At 43.3% G+C, this 12858-nt stretch overlaps 1 protein-coding gene across 1 annotated transcript in view; it reads right to left on the reverse strand.

The window, feature by feature from the left end:
- Positions 1-7377: 7377 nt before the first annotated feature.
- The window catches only part of LOC127692162 (aldehyde oxidase 4), a 65396-nt gene continuing 59915 nt past the window's right edge, over positions 7378-12858 (reverse strand). The window contains exons 30-35 of the mRNA XM_052192230.1: positions 12339-12391; positions 11787-11901; positions 11517-11582; positions 10689-10874; positions 8432-8599; positions 7378-7431 (exon numbers count right to left, since the gene is read on the reverse strand). Coding sequence (XP_052048190.1) covers positions 7378-7431; positions 8432-8599; positions 10689-10874; positions 11517-11582; positions 11787-11901; positions 12339-12391 — 642 coding nt within the window. The remainder of the gene's footprint in view (positions 7432-8431; positions 8600-10688; positions 10875-11516; positions 11583-11786; positions 11902-12338; positions 12392-12858) is intronic.

Consider the following 12858-nt stretch of genomic DNA (forward strand, 5'->3'; position numbering starts at 1 on the left):
GAATCATCCAGCATGGTTATCTTTTACTTTACAGCTAGTATCTACTTGTCAGTGAGTACATTCCATGTGTGTCCTTCTGGGTTTGGGTTCCTTCACTCAGGATGATCTTCTCTTGTTCCACTTATTTGCCTGCAAATTTCATGAGGTTATTGTTTTTAATAACTAAGTAATACTTCATTGTGTAAATGTGCCACATCTTATCCATTGAGGGACATCTAGGTTGTTTCCAATTTCTGGCTATTATGAATAAAGTTGCCATATTTGAGCACATCGTCTGGGTATATGCCCAAGAGTGGTATAGCTGGGTCTTGAGGTAGATCTATTCCCAATTTTCTGAGAAACTGACAAATTGATTTCCAAAGTGACAGTACAAGTTTGCACTCCCACCAGCAATGGAGGAGTGTTCCCCTTGCTCCACACCCTCACCAGCATAAGCTGTCTCTTGTGTGTTTGATCTTAGCCATTTTGATAGGTGTAAGATGGAATCTCAGGGTTGTTTTGATCTGTATTTTCCTGATGACTAATGATGCTGAACATTTCTTTAAGTACTTCTTGGCCATTAGAGATTCCTCTGTTGAGAATTCTATTTAGATCTGTATTCCATTTTTAATTGGGTTATTTGATTTGTTGATGTTTAGTTTCTTGAGTTTCTTATAATTTAGACATCAGCCCACTGCTGGATGTGGGATTGGTGAAATTTTTTTTCCCATTCTCTAGGCTGCTGTTTTGTCCTTTTGACAATGACCTTTGTCTCAAAGAAGCTTTTCAGTTTCATGAGGTCCCATTTATTAATTGTTGATCTTAGTGCCTGAGCCATTAGTGTTCTGTTCTGGAAGTTGTCTCCTGTGCCAGTGAGTTCAAGGCTATGCCACACTTTCTGTTCTATCAGGTTTACTGTATCTGGTTTTATGTTGAGGTTCTTGATCCACTTGGACGTGAGTTTTGTGCAGGATGATAGATATATATCTATTTGCATTCTTCTACATGCAGACATCCAGTTAAACCTGCTTGTGGTTAAAGATTTGTTGAGGATGCTTTCTTGTTTTCTATTGTATAATTTTGGCTTCTTTGTCAAAACTCAAGTGTTCATAGGAATGTGGTTTTACTTCTGGGTCTTTGATTCAATTCCACTGATCAATCTGTTTGTTATTATTATTATTATTATTATTATTATTATAGATTTGTTTATTATTATATCTAAGTACACTGTAGATGTCTTCAGAGACATGAGAAGAAGGTGTAAGATGTCATTACAGATGTTTGTGAGCCACCATGTGGTTGCTGGGATTTGAATTCAGAATCTTTGGAAGAGCAGTCATTGCTCTTAACTGCTGAGCCATCTCTAGCCCCTTGTTTTTATTATTATTGATCTGTACTACCTGTAATCAGAGATGATGATACCTCCAGAAGTTCTTTTATTGTACAAGATTGTTTTAGATATCCTAAGATTTTTTTTTTCTGTATGAAGATGAATATTATTCTTTCAAGGTTTGTAAAGAATTGTGTTGGAATTTTAATGGGGATTGGATTAAATATGTACAGAATTGAAGTTATATTTTCTTACATTTGTACAGAATTTATGTATTGATACAGGTTTAAGGTTTTCATTGACATAAATTTTTGTATATTGACACAAAATTTAAAATTAATTTTGTTACTCTTAAGCATTGTGCTCATGCAACTCATTAAGAATACAAGGCTTAGACTCAGTCCTTTTAATAGCTGCTGTTAGAAACTGTTTAGGATGATTAAAGTAATACAAGTTAATGGTTAGATAATGAACTCATGATAATATTAGATTCTGATTTAATTATAATAGTGCTTTCAATATTATTCAAATAGTAAATAGCTAAGAGTATCCAAGGTTCAACAGATATACTATATATAGTTAGATATTCTTCAAAATCATCAGAGATCCACAGAACATGACATTTAAAATCATTTCATCATCAATAGATCTTTGACTAGTCTACTCCTAACAATACCCCCATCCCACTTCAAAGAAGATATTGAGCATCATTCCCTCCATACAGAGTTGCTCCAATTGTGGCAAGCCAGCCACTGGGCAATAATTGCCTTAATTTCATCTACAGACAAAATTGTATCCAAAAAGGGACAAATGGATGTGGGTTAGTCGATTGCTAAGCTCTGCCAAGACAGGGTAAAATAATCCTTCATAATTCTTGCTTCACTTAAGGTCTGTCAGATGGTTCTGGGCCAAAAGACTAAAGGCAGATGCTCTAATGTTGTAAAGAATATTGGGGACTGTCCAGGTAGTCAGCTTCTCTATAAATTGTGTAAAGTTTGGAAGCTATGTATTGTACTTTCTACATATTCGGGTAATATTTAATTCCTTCTCAGATCTCTGACAAGGTTGAAGACCAATTGTCATCTCATAATTGAACTTAGGCTGTTTAGCATTAAAGAAGATGCTCTAGATTTAAAAGGATGGTTTTCAGATGGTATTGCAAGTTAAAATCAAACATAATTCAGGTACAGGATTGTAAAATCTTTAAGTTAGGGTAGATGATATGATACTTTATCTAAACTGCCAAATATGATATGGACTAGATGTTATAAATGTGTATAATACCTTACAATTTACATAATTGTTATAATTCTGTTCAATGTATATCTAAGGGAAAAGAGTCTTTTCAATTGGACAAAAAGGGGAAATGTAGCTGCTCATATTCTAATGCTAATTATCTTCCCCCCAAAATAGTTTACATAAGAACATCTGCACGTAGCTTCTGTGAACCGGCCCCCAGTTGGTTCTGATTGGTAGATAAATATGCTAACAGCCAATAGCTGGAGAGGACAGACAGAGGTGGGATTTTAGGAATTTCTGGGCTTAGGACTGGGAGGAGAAGGGAAAGGGAGATTTACCATGCTGGGAGAACGTAGAGAAGAGGAGAGATGTCATTTCTGAGAAGAGTGCAGGACAGAGAGGCATAGTTGTAGTGTGTAGTTAAAAAAAACCCACTGTCAATCCGGCTAGGCACCAGCAAGGGCGGTCTCTGTTTCTATCCTGGTACAATGGCCTGAGACCGTTATTGCAGTCCGCATGTTTCTCCTAGCCGAGGTCTTTCCCACAAACGTCAGCTCTGCCTCTCCAGAGCTCTGAGGTCATTCTCTTGCCAGCCCACCACCCTTCAGCGTGCTCAACAGCCCTCACTCCTCTGTGGGATACCTTTCTCCTGGAGCTCAGTCCTTTGCCCAGTCTTCCCACATCAAAGCCAGGCCGAATTCTGTGACTATGTTCTTTCCTTCCTGCCCACCTGAGTTGCCATGTATGGAAAACACTGGACAATCTTAGTTTAAAATCAACAGATGACAGTACCGCTGGGTGCGGAATCTATCATCCTAAACTCATCAACTATTCTATGTAGGAAATTCTTCTGCTGGCTCACTATGCTTTTCATTGCTTACAGACCCAAATTAGAAGTTTATCCGTTTAAATTTTATTTTAAAGCAGTTTCTAAGTACTTACCAGAACAGAATAGGACTTATATCTAACCAACAAACTGGTTAATTTAACTTAGCACTGAAATGTAGTTATTTTATTCCCCTGAGAAGAGTGATTTTACTTTAGAGATTGCAATCTTCCCAATTTACAGGCTGGATAAAAGACCTGAAGCCACTTTCAAACCCAAAGACGAGTGGGCTGTTCTACAAGGTTCTAAGATTTGCCCCTCTTTATCCCTATCCCTGTCTCTCTCCCTCTCTCTTATCAGGGTTTCCTAGATCCCAGGTTGGCCTCAAGTTTCCTATGTGGAGGACGACTTTGAACTGACTCCCTTGCCTTCCCTTGTGAATGCTGAAATTACAGATGCTCGCCACCATGCTTGGTTTATACAGCGCAGCCGGTTGAACCCAGGGCTTCATGCCTGCTAGGAAAGTGCCCTACTAATTATGTGAAGTCCCCAACCAGCAAGTAAGATTTCCTTTCCTTGTGAAGCAAAGGAAATAAAATCATCTTGACACCAAGAGTCTGGCTAACACTGGGCACCAGAGGGCAGTAGAGCTGCATTTGCTGAGACTGAGAGGTAAGAAGAACAATATTAAAGGGTGTAAAAGCATCATCCAGTGACTACTCTCTCTCTCTCTCTCTCTCTCTCTCTCTCTCCCTCTCTCTCTCTCTTCCTCTCCCCACACCCTCTCTCTCTGAGTGTGTGTGTAATCAAACAAAAAACAGCCTTAAAAGACAAAGAAAGAAGTAGTCTAAAAAGACAAGTGCGGGGATTTTAAGAATGTGTGATAATTCTACCAAGAGCTGTGTAGTAAGAGAAACTGCATGGTCTCAAAGGTAAACAACTGTAACAATGTAAGGAGTGGGGGTTTCTGGGCTGAGGGAAGGAGTAAATTAGACACTAAGTATTTTCTTATCAGGGCCACATGAGACAGACATAACAGGAGTCCAGGAAAGACTTGCTTTTTGTGATGACAATATTTTGTAGCTTTTTTCTAAACATTAGCAGAGGATATATATTTGCTCATAGGTAAGTAGAAATGAAGAGTTAGAGATATAATTGAATTTCCAAATTAACAAAAGAACAAATGTCATAGCACAAGCAGGCAAAAATGAGAGGAACTAGGGAAACAGCATAAAATGTATAATCTATAGTGTGTCAAGTTTAAATCGTGTGTTACATATAAAGTAGTACAACATATATAAAGGAACAATTGGAAAATTGTAACCATTATAATAGAAGCGTCATCAGTTCTGCCATTTACAAGTAATCATTAACGGTTACACTATATTAATTATAGGTTTCATGATCATATTTTTGTACACACACACACACACACACACACACACTCAGGGAGGAATGGCACCTCATGAGCTCTTTCCTGACAGAATGCTGAGGGCTGATCCTGTGCAGAACACAGAGGAAATCGGCTGGGCTGGAATGGAAGCCTTTGCCTTAAGGGCTCAGAAGGGGCTGTGTAGGCTACTGGGGGAGGATTATCAACAGTGTTCTCAACTGAGGGCAACATTACAGACAGATAAGGCGAGCCCACTGGTGCAGTACCCAGAAGATACCGGTGTGGGCTTCACTCCCCCGTTTTTTTCCAGCTGCTGCGTTCTTTACACACCTTCTCCTGGAACCTTGCCTGTGACAGGGCGAAGTGACAGAGATGTCCTATTTATTTGCATTAAACAGTCACTTGGACTTCTTAGTTTGACCAATTAGGAGTCGCTCTAGCTTCTGCCCACTGCAAAGAGAGGTGTCTAAGAGCAGCACTGGCATTCAGACAAAACCAGATCCATGTAGAAGGCAACTCAACAGGCACATCAAGTCCTTGTAAAACAGGAACAGCAGCTTCCCTACTAAGCAGATGCCCCCCCCCTCCTCCCAGCTATGGGCTTTTGGCTAGGTTTATAGTACCGTACATGAATTCGTTAACATGTACTTCGCCTGCAATTCAACCAGGATGTTGTCATCCTTATAATATTACCACTATTGCATTAGTAGGCACAGCTCACGAATTTCCATTTTGGCCCAGCCTGATTTCTTCTATGTTCTATGCCCAATGCATATTGTGCCTTGAGACTATTTTTTTCAATTGTCTTGACGTAATGAGTTTGTTGATTAGGTTCCAGGAAATGTAGATTATTGGGGGGGGGGAATCAAAAGATTAAATTAAACACTTCAAGGCACATATTTTCACCCCCACTTTGGAGTAGGGCACAGTAACGAGCAAGCCTTTCTCCTGCTGGTCTCTGCTCCCTATTGTGGTGGGAGTGTGATATACTCAGGGAATCTGGATGTGGAGCTCAAGAGATGAGCCCACTGTGGGCTCTTGGAGTGGCCGAGAGCATGTTCCCAACTGTACAGAGAGTCCTGCTCCACCATCTGTTCTGGTTCGAATACAGCCTGTCTTCAAAGGTGTGTGTTGGAATCATGGCTCCCAGGGAGGTAGTGTTGAAACTGTAAGAAGGATGTGAGTGTGTGTGTGTGTGTGTGTGTGTGTGTGTGTGTTCACAAGGCCAGAGGAACACACTCGGTGTCCTGTACTAGTCCTCTCTACCTATTTCTTTAAGACAGGCCTTCTCACTGAACCTAGAGCTAGGCTGGCAGTCAGTCAGCTCTAGCCGTTCTCTACTTTCCACAGCACTGGGGTGACAGGAGCATGAGCCCCGGCTGGCTTTCTTTGTGGGTTCCCAGGATCTCGGTTTTTGTGCGTGCACAGCAAGCACTCTTACCCTCTGAGCCCCACTTCTCCAGCCAGCAGCCTGTCCTTTTGATCTGGTCTCAAACCTGTTAAAGTTGCTGTGAGTCTGCTCTTCCACCCACCCCTCAGCTATAGTCATTGATGTCTACAGGGCTTAGATAAAGGAGAACCTTAGCCCTGAGCACAGATCCCTGACAGTTTATTTCTGTTTTTAACCTTCCCAAGAGAGGCCCTAGGGTGCACTTCCTCGGGAAAAAAATCAATGTAAGATAGGCAGAACAGAACCAAAAGAGAAAGGAACTTTGTGAATTTTGTGTTCCTTTGGTGGCGAAAAGAAGTTGTTCTGATTTCATCTTCAGCCATTAAATATGTTTTGTGTTGTTATAACAAAACACCAGAAGTTGGGTACTTTGTGAAGAGAAAAGGTTTATTTTGGCTCATAGTTTAGAGGCTAGGTCACAAGACTGCCCATCTGGTGACGACCTTCTTTCTGTCACAGTAGATGGTATCACACACTAGAAATGCGATGGCTCACACTGGCATAGAGGAAGCCAGAGATGGGGAGGGGCCAGGCTTTTGGGAACTAGTCCATCCCTTCCTATCACCATCGATCCCTTACCAATGACCTTGAAATAGGCTCCACCTCTTACAGTTTCCACACTACCACCCCGGGAGGCAAGCTTCCAGCACACACCTTTGGAGACAAGCTGTTTTTGAACCCGTCTCCAGCTCCACATCCTGATTCCCTGAGCACTTACTGCTTGATCTTGTGATAGACAGCATCTACACCACAGGAAGTGGCAGGCACCGGAAAGTGGGTTTTCCAGGTGTGTTGGTTTTGGGAGACTCCAGTCTATAGAGAGTTTGGGATAGACAGTTTTGTTGGGTTTCAAGCATAGGTGCTTGAAACCAAGCACAAGGAGGCCCTCCTGAGCTACCCCAGGTTAGCCAGGTTTAAAAACTCATGATGCATATTTTCAGGATGATGAAAACTAAATCAGAATTTCCAGTTATAAGTTTTGTCACACAATTTTGCAAAAATCTGTATCTTAACATTTAATCACACAATAACCTAATCACAGAGAATAACTAAAATCAGTAAAATCATGTTTGATAAATTCTAGTCAACCCATATGCTGCTCTGGTTTGGGCGTAGTTTGAATCAGATGTATGGTCTTTCTTTTTCTTAAAGACACGAGATTAAGACACATGGATAGACCAAGGTGTGAATGTTGAAGGGTCATCTCTGGGAATCTAAAAAAGATCAAAAGATAAAAGACTCTTGTTAACGAAGTGTTATTACACACACACACACACACATACACACACACACACACACACACACACACACACAGAAACCTGTTATAATCTGAAGGCATTTAAAAACAGAACAAGTTGATATTAATTTTTCTTTTTTTGTATATAATTTTTGTATCTATTCCAATCCTTCTGTCACATACTTATCTTCACAATACACATCTCATACAGATGTGCTTCTGTTTTTTTGAGATAGGGTATTTCTGTCCAACTTAGGCTGGCCTTGAATTTGTGATCTTCCTGTCTCAGCTTTCAAAGTTCTGGGATAACAGGTGTATGCCACCATGCTTGGATGCTGTCTTCTCTGTTTTGGTTTGGTGTCAGGGCCTCTTGAATGCTATAGCCCAGCTCTTCCTCTGATAAACTTCTTAAGTTTGGGATGACCTAGAGCCTTTGAGCAGCACCATACCCTGAAGGGCTCATTGTACTATTGGGCTTTATACCCATGATTCACATGGGCTGCAGGAGGCAGTGCCATGAGAGATGGTTTCTGGGACAGCTCTGGGTGTTATTTTTTGCAGCTGGCAAGTAGGACAGTATCCTATATAGTGTATGTAGAGTTCTGCCCAGAGACCTGACAGTTTCATTTCAATTACGTCTATTAGTTTGCATAACATACACTTTCTGCATAATTGAGCAGGCCAGAGATCTTGTAAATGAGGCAATCAAAAGTCCACATCAATTGCATTTTGATAAAATATTTAAGCAGGCAATCTACCATGTCCCTTCCCTATTAGTGTGCTGCTTCTTTAGAGTCTGAAACAATTAAGCCAGCACATGAAGACATTTGGAAACATATAGGAAACCGAGTGAAGGCAAAAGGAGACTTTTCATAGAGAACGATGGACATGACCTGCAATGTTGTCATGGTTACAACATCCAAATCAAGAACATTGAAGTCCATGTACAGGGTGAGGACAGTCAGGACTTTCCTTACCATGTCAGTAAACTGATCCGTACAAGCCATGCGAATCACTTCAGGTGTTGCTGGGCTATTCAAGGGGAAGATGTTGCTCAGCCCTCTCTCCTTTCGGGCAGTGGTCACTGCGTCATATATGGCAAATAGAACTGCGGACCCCAGGAACATCCCAGCCTCACCCAATCCCTGAGAAAGGCACAAAAGGTTGTTAGGGAAGCAAAGACTCTTTAGGAGTAATCTCACATACAAGGCATGCACACATACACACGCACATACAGGCACACATGCGTGCACATACACCTTCTCTGGCTTTATCACTCCTCAGGAGTGTATCCAAGTAGCAGGAACGTGATCCTCCTCATAGTAACTTGTGAGTGGGGTTCCTTTGAGAATACCTGGTGACAATACCTTAGGGCAGCAGGCAGCTGAAAGCATTGTTTTCCCACCAGGTCATGTCCTGGAGACCATGTCCTCAGAGGCATCTAGGGTACCTGTCTTTTAGCTAATTTTTTTTTTTTCTTTTGTAGTGTTGGAGCCAGAAATGAAGGCCTAGTGTATGCTGGGCAAGTGCTCTGCTGCTGCCTACCCAGGCCCCTGCATTATTATTATTAGTTTTCTTTTTGAGACAGGGTTTCTCTGTGTAGCCCTGGCTGTCCTGGATCTCACTCTGTAGACCAGGCTGGCCTCGAACTCAGAAATCTACCTGCCTCTGCCTCCCAAGTGCTGGGATTAAAGGCGTGCGCCACCACCGCAGCCCAGCTCCCTAGATTATTTGCCTTTAGCTTAAAACCCAAACAGAACGACCAGAATAGATAGTCAAGCAGTTGCCTGTCCTCATGTGGCCTCCTGGGTACCTGCTGGTGTGCCTGAATGAAGAGCATGAGGGAATTACATGCCTTGAGATACACCAGTTAGTTTTTTTAAGAATAATTTTATTTATGTGTGTGTGGGTAAGCCACATGTATGAGGATGTCTACAGAGGTAAGAAGAGGGACTCAAAACTCAAAAGCCCTGGAGTTACAGAGACCGTCTGGTTAAAGGCTGTGTGCTCCAGGAAGCATAGAGCCAGCACCTCAACAATCAGTGACCATGCAGAGCCAAGTACTGGCATGGTGCTTGCTGAATCCCCAGCCTGGCTCAGGCAGGTATGGAGAGCCTGCTGGAGGGAGCATGTCTGGGGAGGGGTGAACGCTGGAGAGGGAGAACCCTGAGCTGCTTTGCAGACAGTGTCAGAGTGACCCCAGCCTAGTGGACCAAGATGCCCAGAGACTCCTCCGTACATCTTGCTGGATTTCTCTTTCTTCCAAGTTCCGGAGTGAAGATTCTACTCGGGTTTCTGGAGTTTGTGAGCAGCACTGCTCTATCCCTGGGGATTTACAATTTCTTTCTTTCTTTCTTTCTTTCTTTCTTTCTTTCTTTCTTTCTTTCTTTCTTTCTTTCTTTGTTTCTTTCTTTCTTTTTTTCCTTCCTTCCTTCCTTCCTTCCTTCCTTCCTTCCTTCCTTCCTTCTTCCTTCCTCCTCCTCCTCCTCCTCCTCCTCCTCCTCCTCCTCCTCCTCCTCCTCCTCCTCTTCCTTCCTTCCTTCTTTCTTCCTTTCTTCTTCTTTCTTTCTTTCTTTCTTTCTTTCTTTCTTTCTTTCTTTCTTTCTTTCTTTCTTTCTTTCTTTCTTTCTTTCTTTCTTTCTTTCTTTCTTTCTTTTCTTTCTTTCTTTTGATTTTTGGATTTTTTTGTTTTTTTCAAGACAGGGTTTCTCTGTATAGCCCTGGCTGTCCTGGAACTCACTCTGTATACCAGGCTGGCCTTGAACTCAGAAATCTGCCTGCCTCTGCCTCCCAGAGTGCTGGGATTACAGGCATGAGCCACCACTGCCCTGCTGGGATTTACAATGTCAAATTCATGCTTCATGATCTTCTGGCAGAGGGGACTGTTATGGGCTGACTTGTCTCTCTGTAAGAATGCGTCGAAGGGCCAGCCTGTCAGTACCTAGGACTGCGGCTGCATATGGAGATGACATCTTTTAGGAGATGATTAGGTTAAAATGAGGTGTTTCAGTTAGGCCCTTGTCCAGTGTGACAAGGACATAGTCAGTACAGGTGACCAAACATCAGTAAGCCAAAGAAAGTAGGACTCAGGAAACCAAGCCTGCAGGGGTGACTTTCAGAGACCAGACTCACGTGGGACCCACATGTCTGCTTCAGCTATGCAGTCATGGCATTTTTGTTAGGGACCAACTGATTGGTTCCCTACCAACTGACTGAGAGGTTGCAAATTCTTACCTTGGATGAGTAGATGGCTATGGGATTTCGAGAGCGCACCAGAGTGACGTAGAACTCCTCTGGTATCTCAGTAACAGTGGGGATTTTGTAGTCATCGGGACCCCGAGAATAGAGCACACCTTTTGGGGAGTATTTCAGCTCCTCTGTGGTGTAGAATCCCATGCCTTGGATAAAGGCTCCCTCAATCTGTGGGCACAGTTTTGTGGGTGAGAAGTCTATAATACCGACTGAATGGATAATCTGGTGGAAATGGAGCTGAGCTTGGAGGTGCGGAAGCCACTCTCAGACGCCCTGGGGCAGGGTCTCCTGGGTGTTCTTCAGACCTGTTCTGGTGCTGTCATCTTGCCTGCTTCACTTGGGACCTCACATGTCTGACACTTGCCTCGTTCCTGTTCCAGATCTAACAGGTCCCTTCTCATCTCCAAGTCTGTGCAGGCATTTTGTCTGATTATTCTCACCTCTGCCTGGAAACTCTGACTCACCTTTCAAGTTCCACATGATCAGTGGCCACCTGTCTGAAGCCCCTTCCCTCCTTCCTTCCTTCCTTCCTTCCTTCCTTCCTTCCTTCCTTCCTTCCTTCCTTCCTTCCTTCCTTCCTTCCCTTCCTCTCCTTCTCTCCCTCCCTTCCTCCTTCTTTTTCCCTCCTTCCCTCCCTCTCTCCCTTCTTTCCTCTCTCCATCTTTTCTTCCCTTTCTTCTTCCTCTCTCCTTCCCCATCCCATGTTTTCAGATACAGTTTTGCTCTGTGCCAAGGCTGACCTCAGCCTCACAGTCTGTCTGTAAATAGGACTGACAGAAGTCCCGTTCAGTATGATCTGAAATTACCTACCTGCCCGATATCCAGGGCGGGGTTAATGCTGAAGGCAGCGTCCATGAAGATGTCGGTCCTCAGGAGCTGTGCGGAGGGAGTAAATGCAAAATGGACAATGTCATTTACTCAAAAGCTTTATTTTATTTTATTAAAAAAAAAACCCAAACCCAAAGATTATTTATCTGTCCCTGGGTCTATTTTGTCAATAGCAAACTAGTTGCTTTTTACAGACAATACATGGGTGTTTGTTTGCATCTGTGAAGGTGTGGCCTGCAGGCATCACCCTACCTTGTGAGCCCCAGTCAGACAGTCCACTTCAACCTCAGAGCAGGCTGCGCCATAGACATAGTACGGGTAAGGCTCGCCTTCCTCCTTCTTCCAGTCCATGTTTGTCTGGTAGCCTCTGAGAAGAGAAGGAAGAGTGGAGAGACCGTCACCTTTCCTTCAGTGGGCTGGTCGTGACATGGCTGCAGGGGTCCTGAGAGGACAGGGCAGATGGACTTCAGGCTGTCCCTGTAGCTGAGGGCCTGCCCCCCCTCTCCCGTGAGGGACTGTAAAGTCGGGGCCTCAGGTGAACCTCAGCAGACTTGCGAAGGGATAAATGACCTGGCGGCTGACCCTGCCTGCCACTGTGCGGGTGCAGGGCTGGGCTGAGGTTTGTAGGATGATGCTCTGGGACTGTGGAGCCTCTTGGCTGGCAATGGCTACCTGTGGAGGAGCTCCTGCATGGTTTAGCCCCGCCCCCATTCTTCCCTCTCTTCCTTTCCTCTGACCATAAATTAACACCAGTTAAATAAGACTTCTCCCCAAGCACAATACAAGCCAAACGAAAAAATTTACCTGAAATATCCAGTGGCTGAGAGACTGATGGATTCTTCAAAGGCCTTTTTAACCTGAAAAAGATGATTTGTTTCAAAGAAATAGAAGTTTATGGAAAGTAATAAAAGTACCTTCCACGCTGGGCTTTCTTCTTGTTTGTACCAAGGTCAGGGTTCGTTTTTACTCCTTGGAATGCAGAGCATGTTGGGTATTGGAGGGGCTCGGAGTAATGCTGGCTGCACTCTGTGCCTCTCGCCATGCTGGGTCACACCATGTGGCTACTTTATGATTTTTCACAGCATTGTTCTTTCAAATTAGTAAGGGGCTCTCCATTATGCAGGACCTGCCCTGTAGCCGGTCATACAGCACAGGGGAGCATCCTAGGCCGTTATACTTAGAGCATGCTCTGTGGGAGCGCTGCTCAGAAACATGTCAGATCTCAGTGAACATGTACACCTCTTATCAGTTTGAAAAAAGGAGAAGAACACACGAAGCTCTCGGATGGGTGCTGCCCACCAGTGCATGCATTTAGGACTTGTAC

The sequence above is a fragment of the Apodemus sylvaticus genome, chromosome 9 (assembly GCF_947179515.1).
Source record: "Apodemus sylvaticus chromosome 9, mApoSyl1.1, whole genome shotgun sequence".
Taxonomy (NCBI): Eukaryota; Metazoa; Chordata; class Mammalia; order Rodentia; family Muridae; genus Apodemus; species Apodemus sylvaticus.